The sequence below is a fragment of the Sceloporus undulatus genome, chromosome 1 (genome assembly GCF_019175285.1).
Source record: "Sceloporus undulatus isolate JIND9_A2432 ecotype Alabama chromosome 1, SceUnd_v1.1, whole genome shotgun sequence".
In the NCBI taxonomy this organism is placed as follows: Eukaryota; Metazoa; Chordata; class Lepidosauria; order Squamata; family Phrynosomatidae; genus Sceloporus; species Sceloporus undulatus.
Window position 1 is genome coordinate 45,694,557 of NC_056522.1, and position 18,384 is coordinate 45,712,940.

The 18,384-nt window shown below is 39.4% G+C and overlaps 1 protein-coding gene across 1 annotated transcript in view; it reads right to left on the reverse strand.

The window, feature by feature from the left end:
* The window catches only part of CDC42BPA (CDC42 binding protein kinase alpha), a 261,009-nt gene that overhangs the window by 46,357 nt on the left and 196,268 nt on the right, over positions 1-18,384 (reverse strand). The window contains exons 19-23 of the mRNA XM_042445935.1: positions 14,545-14,583; positions 11,202-11,321; positions 7,457-7,537; positions 5,265-5,370; positions 4,957-5,093 (exon numbers count right to left, since the gene is read on the reverse strand). Coding sequence (XP_042301869.1) covers positions 4,957-5,093; positions 5,265-5,370; positions 7,457-7,537; positions 11,202-11,321; positions 14,545-14,583 — 483 coding nt within the window. The remainder of the gene's footprint in view (positions 1-4,956; positions 5,094-5,264; positions 5,371-7,456; positions 7,538-11,201; positions 11,322-14,544; positions 14,584-18,384) is intronic.

Here is an 18,384-nt window from a genome sequence, read left to right on the forward strand (position 1 = left end):
TGGACGTTTCACATTAATTCAATAAGTCTTTCAACAGGACATCTATATGAAAAAAACAAACTGGCTCAAGTGCCATGACGTATTTCTACAAACTGTGTTAGAATGCTAAGCATGCTTATATTAAAATTCTTAGCCCTTTCCAACAACACCCATACTTTCTTTAGGCAAAAAGCCCAAACCAAAACACTTCCTTTAAAATTCAGACCAAAAATCCAGTGGATTCACTGCTCCACTGATGCTCTCATCACTGGCCATGTTAGTTGGGTGATGAGAGCTGTCCTTCCAAAACAAAAGAGTAACACCAGGTAGGTAAAACCAAAATATAGGGTTTGAAATATGCACTGTATGTATGTTGAAGTATTATAGTGAAATAAAAATGGGAGCAAAGAATTTTAGACAAGATAATTAATTTTCTTGTTACTTTCTTTTTCACAAGCAAGAGAAAAATTATTATATTGCAAAGGGGAAAAATTAAAACTAACATTTCAGTTCAGAGAGACATAACCCATGTTACGGGTGAAACAGACCAACTCTAAATGCCAGCTTGGGGGCATGGTGTTTAGATGCCACATACTCCCCAAGACATCAGATGTGCTGAGCAGACTTGGGCAGGTTTCTGGGTGCTCCAGAGGGTGCAGTGTTTACAATGCCACAGGAGCCCCATAAAGCTATGGTGGAGTGGGAAAAGCCAGCTTTTTTTTGCCAATGCAAAAAGGAGCAGCAATTTTGCCACTTCTTTTTGTGGCTGGCAAAATCAAACTGGGGCCACAGCATCCGGTTGCCGCAGCCCCCAATACAGTTTTCTCAGAGACAGCTTCAAGTCACCACCTTTGTCTGGAAATAATAGTATGCAAAGGGATCTTGAAGCACATTTGAGACTAACAGTATGAAAGAAGTTGTAATAATGAGCTTTTGTAGAACTTGGTCTATAAACTCATGCTACAACTTTTTTCACACAGTTAGACTCAAAGGTGCTACAAGATTCTTTGCATCAAACATTTCAGCATTACATTATAATTTATTTTCTTTATCTCGACAGCAAGAAATCAGTTTTATTTTTCCCACTTACTTACTCGGACATGCCCTTCATAAAGCAGTCTCCTATGCCTTTCGTGGGTCAATCCCCAGAGGACCCTTTGTCTTTCAGGTGGGATTGGACACACTGCGGGTGCCTTGTCTGCACAGGTCACATGGCAGGAAAGACACACACTAGGCAGAAAAATAGTTAATCCAACTAAAAATTAATATACATGTTTCTATCCACAAAAACCACAGCAGGTATACATGAAATACAAAAAACAAAATGTTGATTTAATTTAACAAATGATTTTATAACTATTTCTAAAAGTAAATGTGGTCTTATATTTATCAGTCTTACCTTCACAGATACAGCCTGTCTTATTAAGCCAACCATCAAAGATGTGCACTGATTGCATTTTGTAGGGTATTAAAGGATTTCACTACAAACATGGGCCTTGGGCTGTGAAATAAACAGAAATTGATATTAAATACAAGATGTTTTGCTTGCCAAGAATTATTCTTAAATTTAAAAAAATGTTACAATAGATTAAAAGATGCTGAGAGCTAAAAATTAGAATTTTTAAAATAATACAAATTCAAAAGCCATTCTCAAGTCTTAAAATAGTTCAGCCATTATTGATTACTGTTTAGAGAACACACATCAGCACTTTCTAAGGAAAGCTGAGCCATGTTCCATTAGTCATGTCAGCTCTCACCTTGGAGGAGACACTTTCAAGTTTTGGAAACAAAAACTGAAATACTTTCAAACTCTTGTAACTAATAAACATTCTTTTTATATGATCAGATGAGCCTCTAAAATGGGGCAGGTGAAAGAGATAAATTCTATTTTAAATAATCTGGAATTTTATATAGTGGTGTAGACTAAAAAAATTTGTACAGCTCGCTGGGGCGACTCTGTAGAGCGACTCTACCTTGCGGGAGGGCGCCGACAGGGTGGCCGGAGAGTCCCAGGACCTCTTCACGATGGTCTGGAGCGACGGAAGGAGAGGCAGGCAAGGCGGAGTAGGCACTCGTCCGTGCATCCCACGCTCAACCGGGTCCTCGGCGTCGTCTTCCGTGGAAGCGAGCTCGATGTCGAGGGCCCTTGCCATCTTGACGACGTGCTCGGTGAAAGACCTGACGTCGTCCAACAGGGAAGACGGCTCTGGGTTGTGCATCCTCTGGGGAGATGCTGGGTCCGAGAGGACATCCTCATCCGAGGGTGCCTCAGAAGGAAGCAGCGGCTCGTCTTCGGAGTCCAGGTCGGAGGAGAGAGGGTCCGTCACTCTGACCTGGGATCTCGGTCGGGTTGGAGCGAAGTTGGCTGAAGACCGGGAGCGCCTGCGGGGTGAAGACGGCGACCTCTCGTAGACCGACACCGTCGGGACCGATCTGGACGGGGTGGCCCGGTCTACGGGATGGGGGTTCAGCCTGGTGAACTCCCTCAAAGCCCTGTCCTCCGAAACCGACACGTAGTACCGACGCGACTGCGTGTCGAAGAAGAGGTCGGGGACGTCCTGGCCGCGGGGCTGGTCCTCCTCGTCGTCGGTTGCCAGGTTGGAGGGTGACCGGTGCTCTGGGGAGTGAGGGAGAGCGGTGTCATCCGTGCCGTGGACAAAGTCCATGGTGGGCAGAGGCAGTGGAGTGTCCGGTACCGGGGTCCCCCGGTCTACCGGCGTCGGCTCCGGGTCGCGGGGAGCTACCGAAGCGGAAGCGCGAGCCTGTTTGGAAGGGGAGCGCTTCTTCTCCTTCGCCTTCGGAGGATCGGTGGCGGGTCGATCCTTGGAGGGTTTGGACTTTTTAGGGGCAGGATCACGACCGGGTTTGTCGTGGTGCCTCTTCTTCCCAGGCTTGGGAAGCTCCTCCGTTGGGAAGAACGGATTGTCCGGAAGGTCGAGGAGGACAGCAGCTGCTGCCGACGAGGAGGGTCTCGGAGACTTCGCCCCTTCCAAAGGTACAGCCAGCTCCTTGGACTTCGGAGCGTGGCGAGACGCCTTGGATGCCTTGGAGGATGAAGGCGAGGCAAGGTGGACCTCCGGCTTGGTGGCCTTCTTCGGACGCAAGCCCTCCGATTTCCCCGCCGGTTTGGAGGTCGGCTCGGTACCCTCAGTCCCCGACGACTTGTGGAGGCGCTTGGAGGGTTTGTCGGTGGCACTGGGCGGTTTGGAGCCACGGGCCACATCGGAGGTGGTGGAAGGGGTCCCGGCCGGGACAGACACCATGCTGGGAACGGCGGCTCTCCCAGATCCGACGCTGGACACACTGGCCCGAGAGGATGAGGCGGCGGGCGTCGAAGGTGGGACAGAAGATGACCACGAGCCTCCCTCTTGCACCTTCCCCAGGGCGATCGCCGAAGTGAGCCGGGACTCACGGTTTTTCCGGGCCTGGGAGGATAGGGATCTGCAGAGCAGGCAGGCCTTGGTGTCATGGTCCTTGCCCAGGCACAGCAGGCAGGAGGAGTGCGGGTCCTGGACGGGCACTTTGCCCCCGCAAATGTCGCACTTCTTGAAAGGTGCAGGCATTTCCAGTATCGACAAAGCCAGAGGAAAATCCAAAAACGAGGTCAACAGTCCGAAAGTCCGAAGTTACCAGGGGCGGGAGACAAAGAATGGTCAAGAGTACAGTCCGAGCTCAAAAAGCGAAAGTGATTCCAAGCAAGCAAGCAAGCGAAAGTTCCCTGAAGCAGCTAGCGCGGCGGAAAAAAGGAACTGGGGAAAAGAGCGGGAAGGCAGGGGCCTTATAACGGGTGGGCGGAGTTACCGCCAAAAAGTTTCAATATGTTGCAGAGTAAACTCTGCCCAGTGATTCCAGTAGGTTCCGAGCAGCACTGCGCAGGCGCAGTGAAACCCATTTGTATGATTCGCAGAGACCACGAAGAAGAAGTGGACTTTCAACATTTAATCAATAAGTCTTTCAACAGGACATCTATATGAAAAAACAAACTGGCTCAAGTGCCATGATGTATTTCTACAAACTGTGTTAGAATGCTAAGCATGCTTAGTTAGAAATTCTTAGCCCTTTCTACAACACCCATACTTTCTTTAGGCAAAAAGCCCAAACCAAAACACTTCCTTTAAAATTCAGACCAAAATCCAGTGGATTCACTGCTCCACTGATGCTCTCATCACTGGCCATGTTAGTTGGGTGATGAGAGCTGCCTTCCAAAACAAGAGTACACCAGGTAGGTAAAACCAAAATATAGGGTTTGAAATATGCACTGTATGTATGTTGAAGTATTAATGTGAAATAAAAATGGGAGCAATATGAATTTTAGAACAAGATAATTATTTTCTTGTTATTTCTTTTTCACACGCAGAGAAAAATTATTATATTGCAAAGGGGAAGAAATTAAACTAACATTTCAGTTCAGAGAGACATAACCATGTTACGGGTGAAACAGACCAACTCTAAATGCCAGCTTGGGGGCATGGTGTTTAGATGCCACATACCCCCAAGACATCAGGATGTGCTGAGCAGACTTGGGCAGGTTTCTGGGTGCTCCAGAGGTGCAGTGTTTACATGCCACAGGAGCCCCATAAAGCTATGGTGGAGTGGGAAAAGCCAGCTTTTTGCCAATGCAAAAAGGAGCAGCAATTTGCCACTTCTTTTTGGGCTGGCAAAATCAAACTGGGGCCACAGCATCCGGTTGCCGCAGCCCCAATACAGTTTTCTCAGAGACAGCTTCAAGTCACCCCTTTGTCTGGAATAATAGTATGCAAAGGGATCTTGAAGCACATTTGAGACTAACGGTATGAAAGAAGTTGTAATATGAGCTTTTGTAGACTTGGTCTATGAAAGCTCATGCTACAACTTTTTTCACACAGTTAGACTCAAAGGTGCTACAAGATTCTTTGCATACAAACATTTCAGCATTACATTATAATTTATTTCTTTATCTCGACAGCAAGAAATCAGTTTTATTTTCCCACTACTTACTCGGACATGCCCTTCATAAGCAGTTCCTATGCCTTTCTGTGGGTCAATCCCCAGAGGACCCTTTGTCTGTTCAGGTGGGATTGGACACACTGCTGGTGCCTTGTCTGCACAGGTCACATGGCAGGAAAAGCCACACACTAGGCAGAAAAATAGTTAATCCAACTAAAAATTAATATACATGTTTCTATCCACAAAACCACAGCAGGTATACATGAAAATACAAAAAACAAAATGTTGATTTAATTTAACAAAATTGATTTTATAACTATTTCTAAAAGTAAATGTGGTCTTATATTTATCAGTCTTACCTTCACAGATACAGCCCTGTCTTATTAAGCCAACCATCAAAGATGTGCACTGATTGCATTTTGTAGGGGTATTAAAGGATTTCACTACAAACTGATGGGCCTTGGGCTGTGAAATAAACAGAAATTGATATTAAATACAAGATGTTTTGCTTGCCAAGAATTATTCTTAAATTAAAAAAAAATGTTACAATAGATTAAAAGATGCTGATGAGCTAAAAATTAGAATTTTTAAAATAATACAAATTCAAAGCCATTCTCAAGTCTTAAAATAGTTCAGCCATTATTGATTACTGTTTAGAGAACACCATCAGCATTCTAAGGAAAGCTGAACCATGTTCCATTAGTCATGTCAGCTCTCACCTTGGAGGAGACACTTTCAAGTTTGGAAACAAAAACTGATAATACTTTCAAACTCTTGTAAATAAATAAACATTCTTTTTATATGATCAGATGAGCCTCTAAGAATGGGTCAGGTGAAAGAGATAAATTCTATTTTAAATAATCTGGAATTTTATATAGTGGTGTAGGCTAATAAAATTTTTCACCAAGGAATCAATGTCATGCTGTGAACTAGAAATACTGTAGTTAATGGCTACACTGGTATACTTTAGCCACAGTTCACAAAACTCAAGTGCTGAAACTTTTCAGTAAACAAGAATGATGATAGCGTAAGGCCTTTCCACTATTGTTACATTTGGTTTGTATGGAGGGTTTGACTTATTTTTACTGTTTTAAATTTTAAATTATTTTGTTTAAACTTATTTTAATCTGTTCCACTCAGAGATCTTAGAGTGAGATATAAACATTTTAGTAAATAAACAAAATAACTAAAATATGTCACCCCAGCTCTCTAGGGCTGGCAGAGAGCCAAGCCCCCACTGTTTTGTATGGGCTTTGGTCCCTAAAATAAGGGTTAGCTTTTGGAATTTTTAAAGTGTGTGAGCTGTTACGCTCACACAAGTAAATCAAGAAACAAATATTTTAATGAATGAATGAGTGAATGAAAGTATGCAGAATTTCCCATCTAGCATCAATCCTAATTTTAATTTAAAGTGGGAATGGAGATAGATTTTCCCCAAGATCTAAATGGGAGATTTACAACCTTTAATTTTTATATACATTTCCTCCTGCTAGCAATAAAATCTGCTAAAACTAGTTTGTCAACTGAGGCCCAGAACAGACGAGCCAAATGAAGCAGCTTCCATCAGCTTTGGAGGAGTGGCATTCAAATGACAAATGCCTCCAAAGTCACCCGAAGCTGCACCAAAGCTGCACTCCAGTCTTTTGGACTGGAGCAAAAAGGAGCCAGGATAATCTGGCTCCTGGCTGCGTGGGTTAGATCCTGCAGCTGTGGCCCACTTTGGGAGCAGGTTGTGTGGTCAGCATGGTCCTGACCCACTTGCAACTGGAGTGGACTTGGGTTGATCTTTCGCACCCGTCTGCTCCAGCCCTTGTGTTTTTTCTGGATGCTGGAAAAAGAAACCCATGCAAAGTGTAGACCTTGCTTTGCTAAAGATGGGTAAGTGGATATTAAAGGAAAGAATCAGGTTTTAAATAATAAACATACATTCTCCTATATGCACTGTGAAGATGTTCAGCTGAACAGATTTGTACCATGTACTTGATGTTAATATTTCACTAGCTTGGATTCAAACTTGGTAATTTACTGAGTATTCACTCAATACTAAAGTCCTAATGTAATTGTTAGGAATAGTGCTTGTGTGGCTTCTACGATTAAGTAAACTTGACTTGAAAGTGGCTGGTATGTGTACTCAGACAAAAAACTGTCCTAATCAAAGAAGAAACCAGGGTGGAGGCCTGATTCTAACAAGAGAGTGGGTAAGTAGCTGAGGAATTCAGCATTCCATCCTACTCTGAGCTTACTCTCCTGTAGCTTCTTTTCCTGGTGGTTTTTCTCTTCAACTATGTCCTCACACCCAAACTGTGCTTAACTGTGGAGAAAAACACTCAGTGAAACTGGCAAAGGGATGTCTCAATTATATGACTCTTCCCCAGGCAACTCCACTTCAAAACACACAAAACTGTTGCAGTCATGTGTGTCTACCTTGACTATCAGCAATACTGACATCAGTGCCCTATTTCTCATGCAAGTCAGGAAGCTTACAAATCTTTTAGGGAAGAAGTTGGCTGTGGTTCTAATATAGCTTCTAGCCAGAATTTTTGCTTGGTACCTTTGGCACAGAGAGTCCTGAACCAATATACGGTGATCTCATGGTTGGTGTATGAACTGGACGCAAAGGGTGATCTGAAACCTGAACACACGTGATAAATATTAATTAAGGTATAAAAAGCACACCATTAAACAGGAAGAAATGCTGCAAAATAGAGCACAAGAACTAAAAAAATGCAAATAAATAAAAGAAGCAATTACTCTGAGTAACATGCGCTACATTTTCTATCCAACAAAATATTCAAGCACGTTTAAGCTCTTTTTACAACCCTTAACATAGGTAACAGTCAAGTGTGCTTTAAGTATATACTGAACTAGATCAACCTTACTGCTTAATGTCAGAAAGGAACTATTCATATTTAATGACGACAGTTCACAAACATAAAAAACGATTCTTTATGACAGACATGGGAAAAGTGTAGCCTGCAGACCTCTCAAGGCCAAGAGCTGTTCTATGAGGCTGACAAGAACCCTCTTCCCCACATTCTTTTAACAAATCAACCCCCCCCCCTCCTTCATGCCAGGAGGAATGAGAAGAATTTCACTATGTTTCTGGCCTGCCTTGATTGGCCCAGGCAAAGGCTTTTTCAAATTCAGAGATAACTTCCTATTGCTTCTTCTTTGTAAAAACAGGCCTCTCCTAAAACAACTAAGGCCCCCATAAACTAAGTGAAATGACCTCATCTCTTAGAGTATTACGAGCATTAAAAAGTACATTTTTTAAAATTAGTATGGTGAGGAAACAAGGGGATAGATCTGGTGAGGGGTTTGTGAAGCCCCAAGTCCTCAGGTAGTTGCTTAATCTTGCTTTATGACAAAGGCAGTAATACACAATTCTTCCTTTGGATGTTTGTCCACCAAGAACCATTATTGGTTAGGATTTCCAGTGTTCTAGGTTCCTAATATTTGAAGCAGAATTGTTTCCATGCAGAAAGTACAGTCAGCCCTCTGTATCCACAAATTCTGCATGCACAGAGTCAACCATCCACATCTTGAAAATATTCCCCCACCCCCCAAAAAGGGGGAAAAAGATTTACAAAAGCAAACTTTCATTTTGCCATTTTATATAAGGGATACGATTTTACTACACCACTGTATACAATGGTACTTGAGCATCCATGATTTTTTGTGTTTACGAGGGGTCCTGTAAACAAACCTCAGCTGATACCAAGGGCCCACTGTAACTTTGTGATTTACTGATTTGGATGTAACAGCAATAAAAATGTTTGATTCATCAGAACAATCCCTATGGGATCTATGTTGCACGTTCAAATTCAATGTTGTGAGATGCATTCTTGTATCCTCCTGACATTTTCTCAACTAAACTCTAGTGTGGCCGGTTAAATGAACACCACAGCAACAATACTGAACTTGTACAGGTGTCAAAGTGCAGGCAGCTATAAGCAATGAAGGACAGTTATATGAGAGCAGATTTGTATCTGAAATGTACAAAAGTAGCAGAGGAATTTAAACAAGTGTAATAAGCATATATGAATGTATGAATTTTTTTGCAGAGTATTTTACCAAATGAGGATGACAGCAGATGCACCATCACTGAATAAACTAATTAGGCCATCATTATGGAAAAAGCTATTTAAAAAACATGGGTGGAATTCAATTACAGTAATCTTGCCCCTTTGATGGAACAGCTTCTACGGCTGAAAGGGAGGGGTGATTATACCAGAATCCAGGTGATGGAGATTTGAAGGAGCATGGGAAGATGTAGGGGGAAGAAAGAATGGGCAAATTGCAGTTTGAGAGAAACTCTATTTGCACATTACTGGATTTTGCCCAATGAATTGTATGAGCATTAATGATGAACATCTGACTGGCTAAATGCAGAACAGATCGTGGTCCACTCTAAGGTGTCATAAAGTTAAGCTCTTTTCTTTCACTGTTGTTGTTCTATTTGTAACAAGGCCATTTGTATGCATGTTAACAAGACCAATGCAAGCAAAGTCAGAAGCTGAAACACTTGTTAATGGAAGATAACTACTAATTGATAATGTCTCTGAGTACTATAAAATAAGCTGGAAAAAATTTCCCAACAGTGAGCAGTGTTGATCTTTAAAACTAATCCATATTACAATAATAATCATCAACATAATTGCCACTAAATCTTCACATTACTGGACAGTATTCACATTAAAAAGTGCTTAGGAGAGCTTAGGGAAAGCACCACTAAGCACTGTAGGACTTATCTGTGAGTAAGCATGCACAGGATTGCAGTGGTAGAACAGACCTTTTGAATGTCACATGTAAGACGTCCATTGCATTTGAAAGTCAAATGACTAAAGAATGGCATTTGAACTGTGACTTATTGACTGTGAAATAGGATACCGATGAAAAAACAGTTACATAGGTCTGTAAAGACCCAAGAAATGTTTTGAAAAACAGCCCATTCAAGTGCAACACACCACAGGAATATAGGGTTTGGGATCAGCTAATAAAATGGTTGGTGACAGGCCAGCAAAATATTCCACCCCATCATGTCACATCACAAACTATTCTCCAACAGTTTTAAAATCAGTTTAACAACAGGAAGGGATTGACTGAATCTAAAAGTCCTGAGGATTTTAGACTGTGGTCTATGGTTTCAAAAATATAATGGAATTCCATATGATGGAATTCAAAAGAAATGCCATAGGACACGATACAAACTTATGTATTCAACAAGATCCAGTATGACAGAACAAACAGAATCTGCAGCAAATTGAGGAAATGTCAAAGAAAGATTCATGTCATAGGTGCAACTAATTATACTGGAAAGGAAGCAGCAATAGTAGCATTCCACTTAACCATACATAGCCTGCCTCAATTTCCACTTGGTATTTGCTTTGATTCTGCTGTTGGTGTTTTTTTGTGTGGTTTCAAGTTGTTTTTTACTTACGGTGATCCTAAGGTGAATGTATCACAGGGTCTTCTAGGGCTGAGAGTGTGTGATTCAGTCAAGATCACCCAATGGGCTTCAATGGCCAACAGGGAATCAAACCCTGATCTCCATTTGCAGTCCAACGCTCAAAGCACTACACTCTACTGGCTCTATTTGCTTTCTACTTGGAGGCAATTTCATTTATTTACTTGGCAGCAAATCCAAGTGTGCCAGCATGTATAAATTCCAACCTTGGCTCCCTGATGATTGTACCAATACTAACGTCTGCAACATTCTCATGTTACAGTTTAGAGGTACACTTGGAAAATATCTTCTATGTATGTATCTAAAAAAAGTTGCATGTGAAATGTACTTGACAACAAGACTGTTTTCAAAATTCACTCAATTCCCTATATAAGCAAGCAACCTGTGCCCTCCAGATGTTGCTGAACATCAATGTTAACAGTTGAAGTGAGCATGGCCAGTAATGAGGGACAAGAGGACTTTGAGACCAACTGCACCTGGAGCTATCCAGGGAAAAATCAAATTCATAATGCCAAAATAATTCTCAATAGCATTTCTGGCTTTATTCTCCTGTGAAAAAGGAGAAGTAGCCAGAATGGAACATTCCTTATGAGCACCATGGACATTGTATTTCAAAATAAAATAGTGCAAATTCCTTGCAGAGAGTTCCCTCATTTTGTACAAGGACATGGCAGAGATTAAAAGTGAAACCCTACATATGTTTATTCTGAAATACATTACTGTTCATTCCAAAGCAAAACTATGCAGGATTACAGTTTAATTAATTTTGAACCTTTTCGGTATGTGACATGGGACAGACATAATGTTCTGAGAGAGAGAGAAAGAGTACCTCAATTGGTTCAATGTCACTAGCTGTGGAAGGGGACCTAGATCTTGAATGAAGGTGACACTTGATATCTTCATCCCGTGAAGGCGTATTAGATAAGGTAAAATTTTCAACAGAATCAATCTAAAGAAACAAAGGGAAGAAACAAGCAAAAGAAAAAGAAGGGGGAAGGAGGGGGACAAGATTAAGAAGCCACTTTTGATAATTTTTGGAAAAACATAGGAATGCAGAACTGTATTAACTTTTGAAAAAATTAGAAACAATAAATAATAAGTTGTCACTCAAATTGTAAATATTTGAGCTAGATTATTGCCAGGAATGGCAGGATTACATCAGTTTCTCTGAAACTGTACTGGTGCAAATATCAGTAAAGTCCACCCTGAACACTGATTTGTTGGTCACTTCTACAAGGCAATCCTTTTATGTAAAATTGTCCCTATGACCCTGCTTGTCAGCCACTGAGACTTGCTTATCCAGCAATTATTTAAAAAACAGGCCTGTAAGTTTTTGATTCTTTCATAAAATGCAGCATATAGCAAAGAATGTTTTAAGGAAATTCATCTCCACCATAATTCTAGTTAAGGAGTCATAACAAAGGCAAGTTAGTAAGAATACACTGTGATGATGATTACTAAAAAGGATTCCCACTGTGACCTTGGTTTACGTATAATTTAACCAATCAGTGAAATATTATTTTAAAAATTGTTCAATTTTAACAGCAGTTTACCAGCTTGCAGTTGTTCAGTAACATTTAGGAGATCTTAACCCAATGAACGATAAAATTTCCAAAGCAAAATAAAAGGATCTACCAGGGATTCCTTGATTTACATTTTCTAATTTTAATTATTTTTATCATCATAATCAGAATTGTTATGTAATTTTTATATTCACAAAGAAAAATTGTGTACTGTCAGTATTACTTATAAAGATTTCCTTAAACACACAATATGGTATCCATTTACACTAGGCATACTTCTGCTTAATTAAAGTATCTCTGGAAGAAGGTTCTTACTGGAAATCCTCATTTAGCTAACTACAGCTTTCTAAATAGATATCCTGCCTGATCAACAACATTGCATAGGTATGGTAGGTCCAAAAATTCATTTTTCCTACAAAAATAAACCAGTTCATCTTTTTTTATATATTAAGAACTGCATTATCATTTTGGTAAACCAAAATGATAATGCAGTTCTTAATATATATGGCATTATGCTTTTACCATTTTGGTAAAAGCATAATGCCATTTTGAATACATTTTTTTTTAATAAAAGCCAGAGAATAATTTGTGGTATGAAAGAACACCAAAACAAAACAAACAAAAACACCTGTAGAGAAAGTGCTTCCATACTACCTTTCCTCAATACAGAATCTTTATACTTGGCTAATCTAATCCAGTATTAAATAAATCTGACTGGGAGCTGCTCTCCAGGATTTCAGGCAGGATTTCTTCCTAGACCAACCTTGTGATCTCCCATCCAAGTATCAACCATGCCCAATCCTGCTTAGTTTCTGAAATCTAACAAAATTAGATATGTTCAGCGTGGCACTATAATATAAATGTGTAGTACTATATATATACATATACCATTTAAACAAATCATTAGTAGAAAACAGGTGTATGAACAATTTCCTTTCTTTTTGTTCTCATAGCACAATACCTGGTTTTTATACATTTTTAGCAAGACCTAAATAAATATAAATATTGGGCAAAACAGTAATTGAGAACACAAAATGTGGTTCAGTCCTTTCTATGAGAGTTGCACGGTTACACCAACATAAAATGCCACATAATAATCAGTACACATGTTTGCTACGCAAGTATAAAATGTTTCAAGAGTTGTGGCAGTCACTAGCAGAAATTTTTTTCTATACTCAGTTTTAAAAATAGCATTCTGACCTTTCATGCCATTCTTAATATCAGGATGTAATGATGCTCATGAACAAGCAACAGTATAGGAGGCATTTTAGCAGTTTTTCCATCCATGTCTTTCTGAGGAACATTGCTTTACTTTTTATATGCATCAGTATGGCATGGATGATAATATAATATTATGTATGTGCAAAACATTTTTTTAAAACAAATGGCCATCTCCCATCTGTCTATGTTTCCTTCCAAGAGCAACACAAAGTATGAAAGAAATACAAAATAATGTATAACACATGTTTCCCCTTGGATGTATGCTCCTCAGAAATTTAGAGCTTCCATCATTTTCAGTGAATTTAGTTTGGTAGGAAGTGCTTTTTGATTTCCATGGAACAATGGTCTCAATTAATCAAAGAGCCATCTATGGAGGGAAGCAGATTCTCTTCCCCGGGTCTTCCACGACTGTGAATACAGTTCAGTCCAGAAAGTAAGCAGCAGATTACATATCTGCTCATATGACTGTAGAACCCTCTACCCACCAGTCATGATGAAAATGTTTTTTTCCAGATTTATTTCTGCTGCAGAGGGAGAACATAGTCCAAGGAAATGGTGCTTATACAGTGTGCCCACGTCATACGTGAGCATGTATTACGTGGCTTCCAGCATACGCTAGGAGCTGTGCCAGAAAAAACCCTGGAAGAAGTAATGGGTTGCCCGCACTGTACCGTGGGCACGAGCCCTATTACTTCTAATGGGGCTCGAGCATACACGTTTTTCCTTATGCACGGGGGAGGGGTCTGGAACAGATCCCTGCATAAAGGAAGGGCGCACTGTATACACCTGATTAAAATATTTTAAAAGTACCATTGGATTTGGAATTAGTCTTTATCTATTTAGGTGTATCTATCATGTCAGCACCCCATAATAAAAATGTATTGCCTAATCAATAATCAATGTTCTCAACTTGGATAGTGCTAAGATAATGGAAAATGTATTCTAGATTAGATTTTGGTACTGTATTTGTCTCCAACAAAACAGACAGTTGCAACTGTCAAAACTGACAATTCTCATTGTATCCTAGGACATTTTAAAAAAATAAATCCCATATGACAATAGTTTTGTTATGACCACTTTTTAACAGGAAACAGGTGGTCAAAGTGGTGGATTTTAATTCTGCTCACAATCATGCATCATAGTCAAATTAATTTAAACAACTTTTTAAAACTGTTTTCTTTCTGTGATGTTCAAGAGCAAAAAAACCACAGCTTTAAAAACAAGAACACCATATACATTCTCAAGGCTTTTAACTGAAATAGTATTAAACACAAGGAACGTACAGAAGTAGCAGTTGCACAAGACAAGCAGCAAGATAAATATGCAAACCATAAAGAGCATAAACAAAAATGGTCTATATTAAACAGGCGAAGGCATGTGCACTATAGGCAAAACTAAAAGGCCACACACAGCAAGACATTCTCTTACACGTCTGCCTTTATGAGCTGGAATACAGGAAGGAGAGCGCTTTAACAGAGAAAGGAGGAGACTGTTAACAAAATGTAATGGAAAGGCACAAAATTCACATTTACATTTCTAACACTGGACACACATACATTATATACAGTATTCTGAACTGGAAAAAGACAAAAGGATTAGAGAATTCTTGTTAAAATAAGTCAGACAAAAGAAACACAAATAAACACAGGAAAGCAACAATTATTTCAAAATTTGTACGTTTTAAAAGATCTACTTCTCTACACACAAGTTTTTTTTTATTAAAATCAAAAGCTAAAAGCTACATGTTAAATAGACCTTATGATTTAATGCACACTAAAAACAATGCAAATAGTACATTTTCCCCCTAATGTATTATACATTATTGCTAGTGAGAGCCTGTGCTATGTTTGCCTAGGACTGGAGAGCACTGCAGTCAAATCCTTGTATAGCCATGAAGTCATTTAGCCTTGTGTATCACAGATAGTCTTTGGACAGATATTGTATCTTAGACTGACTATTGTACAAGCTTATTGTGAGGGTTATACATCAAATTTTAAACTTTTTGGATGTAAAAAATATACAGGGTATTCAAAAATTTTCTCTACAATATAATTTGAAATGTTAATGATAATTTTTGGACACCCTGTAATGTTTTGTCAGTTATTATCATTTCAGTATTTTATGTACAATTAAAAGAATACACGTGGGGCCAGTTCATATGCTCCATATAGTCCATGTTTTCAGCCACATGCAGGAAAATATTCATGATCGTGGGCTTAAGCACATTGACAAGTACCATTTTCCATAAGCAGGAGTGCTGCTTTGTTCACTCAATTTGCAGCCACAAGACAATACCCACTAACATGTCAGCAGAATTCATGCATTGCTTCTTCCACTCAGCTGGTTCATCTCAAAATACAACTAATTTCCAAGAAAAATGCGTGTTATGCCAGATGAATAATATAATTCAGAATAGTTATCCTTTAACAATGAGCACCCAATCAATGCCAATAGTTACAGTACAGATTGTTTAAGAGAATCATTTTCTCCCACACTTTAAATGAATACTTAAATGTGCAGTGGAGATTCTAATGTATATTAGTGATTATGTGAAAAGAATAATAAAGATGGGTGTAATTTTGGATCAATTAAAGCAAACTACACAGGTATAGTGTGGACTTTTGTATCTCAGGCACTTGACCAGAATAGGAAGGGTGAAGTTCAAATAAAGATATTCTCAACTTTAAGAAAGCTAATTTTAGTAAACTTAGGAAAATGATGGGTGTGATCCTGTGGTCAGAAAAATTAAGAAAAAAGGGAGTTCATGATAGATGGTAGTTTTTAAAAAGTGAGATACTGAAGGAATGATTTCAAACAATAAGGAGGAAAAATTGGAATTATCTTAAAAAAACCAGAACAGATGACTAAAGAACTTTCTACTGAGCTAAGATTTAAAAGAGACATACAAAAGAAACAGAAGAAGGGGAAATCACCAAAAAGGAATTCAAATAAGAGGCTAGCAGCTGCAGGGTGAAAGAGCTAAAGAGCAGAATGAACTCAGGCTTGCAAGGGATTTTTGATAATGACAATAGCAAAAGAAAGAACAAGGAAATGATAGAGCCACTGTGTGGAGATGATGGTGAAATGCTAAGATGGGAAGGAGCAAAGGCGGAACTGCTCTACACCTTTGCCTCGGTTTTCTCTGAAAAGAGGAACAGTGCTAAATTTGAGGAAAATGGAGCAGATGGTGCAGTAGGGGAAATCCAGAACAGAATAAGTAAAGAGGTAGTATAGGAATACCTGGCTACTCTAAATGCATTCAAGGACCAGATGACAATTATCCAAGATTATTAAAAGAAGTATTCTCAGAATCACTGGAAATAATCTTTGAAAATGGCTAGAGAACAAGAGTAATTCCAGCAGTCTGGAGGAGGGCAAATGATGTCCCCATCTTCAATAAATAAATAAATAAATAAATACAAAAAAAAAAGAAGGGGGGGAGAGGACCCAAATAATTAACACCCAGTCAGCCTGACATCAATACTAGGAAAGATGCTAGAGCAGATAATTAAATAGACAAGTGTAAGCACTTAGAAATGAATGCCATGATCACTAAAAGTCAGCATGGGTTTCTCAAAAACAAGGCAGGTCATACTAATCTTATCTCTCTCTCTTTTTTTTAATAAGACTAACAGTTTGGTAGATGAAGAGAATGCTGTGGATGTAGCATGTCTTGATTTCAGTAAGGCCTCTGACAAGGTCTCCCATGATATTCTTTCAAAAAAGCTAGTAAAAAGCTAGCTGAACAATGCTATTTTTAGGTGGATATGTTGGTTGACAGAATGAACCCAAAGAGTATTCAACAATAGCTCTTCTTCACCCTGGAGAAATGACTAGTGGGGTGCCACAGGGTTCAACATCTTTTTCAGTGACTTGAATGATGGGCTAGAGGGCATGCTTATCAATTTGCCAGATGACACAAAATTAGAAGCTGTAGCTAATACCCCAGAGGACAGGATCAGAATTCAAAATGATCTTAACAAATTAGAGAGCTGGGCCAAAACTAAGAAAATGAATTTCAATAGGACTACAACTAGGCAGAAAAAATAAAATGCGCACCTGCAGTTCTAGATGGCATCGATAATACAGTGCCTAAATCGAGGGAAGTAATAATATTACCCTGTTCTGCTTTGGTCAGACCTCACCCGGATTACTGTGTCTAGTTCTGGTCATAACTCAAGAAGGATAGTGGCATGCTGGTACAAACACGAAGATGTTGCCGTAAAACTGAAAAACTGTATGGCAAAGCAAAAAGTCTAGGGAAAAATGGTAATGCTAAAATGGATAGCTAAATTTTATTCAAGAAGTAGTATATTGGCAATAATTTTCTGACAAACAGGCAAGCAAAGAAAAAATATATATACAAGGCTGTGCACTTTGCCTGAAGATGAGAAAAGTCACTAGTATACAATAAAAATACAAGTATTTGCCAATGTGTACGAAGCTGAAAACTATAAATCCCAGGTAGTATATAAAAGATGTCCAACAGTCAGAGTGCATTTAGAAATGTTTGCACATCTAGAGGACATATGGCAGTGATAAAAGTACAAAAGCCAATAACAAGAATAAAACCTAAAAAAAAACCCGCGTTTCAACTAGCGTCTTCGTCAGTGGTGAAAATCAGCTGTTGTGAACATCACAGCATCATAAATCAGTGGAGCATCCAGCATTAAGCTAACTCATTCCTTACTTTAACTGGATGTGTCCATGCTAATAGATAGATCACCATGCTGTTCAGTAATACCAGTGACTGTTCTCATTTTCAGGCAAAGCGCACAGCCGTGTGTGTGTGTGTGTGTGTGAGAGAGAGAGAGAGAGAGAATGTGAGTGTGTGTATATTTCTTTGCTTGCCTGTTTGCCAGAAAATTATTGCCAGTACAGTATACTACTTCTTGAATACTTCATGTAATAAAATTTAGCTATCCATTTTAGCATTGCCACTTTTCCCTAGATTTTTTGCTTTGCCATAGTGGCAAGCTGGAACACGTACAGAAGAGGGTGACCAAAATGATGAAAGGTTTGGAAACCATGCCCTATGAAGAGAATCTTAGGGTGGATGGCCACCTGCTTTGATTATGTCTTCCTGCATGGCAGAATGGGATTGGACTGGATGGCCCTGTGGTCTCTTCCAACTCTACAATTGTATGGTATTAAGGTCAGTTTAGCACAATTTAATTCAACAAGAATAAATTAATTTCAACATGAGTAAATCAATTACTGTTTGAGAGGGGCATATGTTATAGAAGACACATTCTTCATTGAACTTTG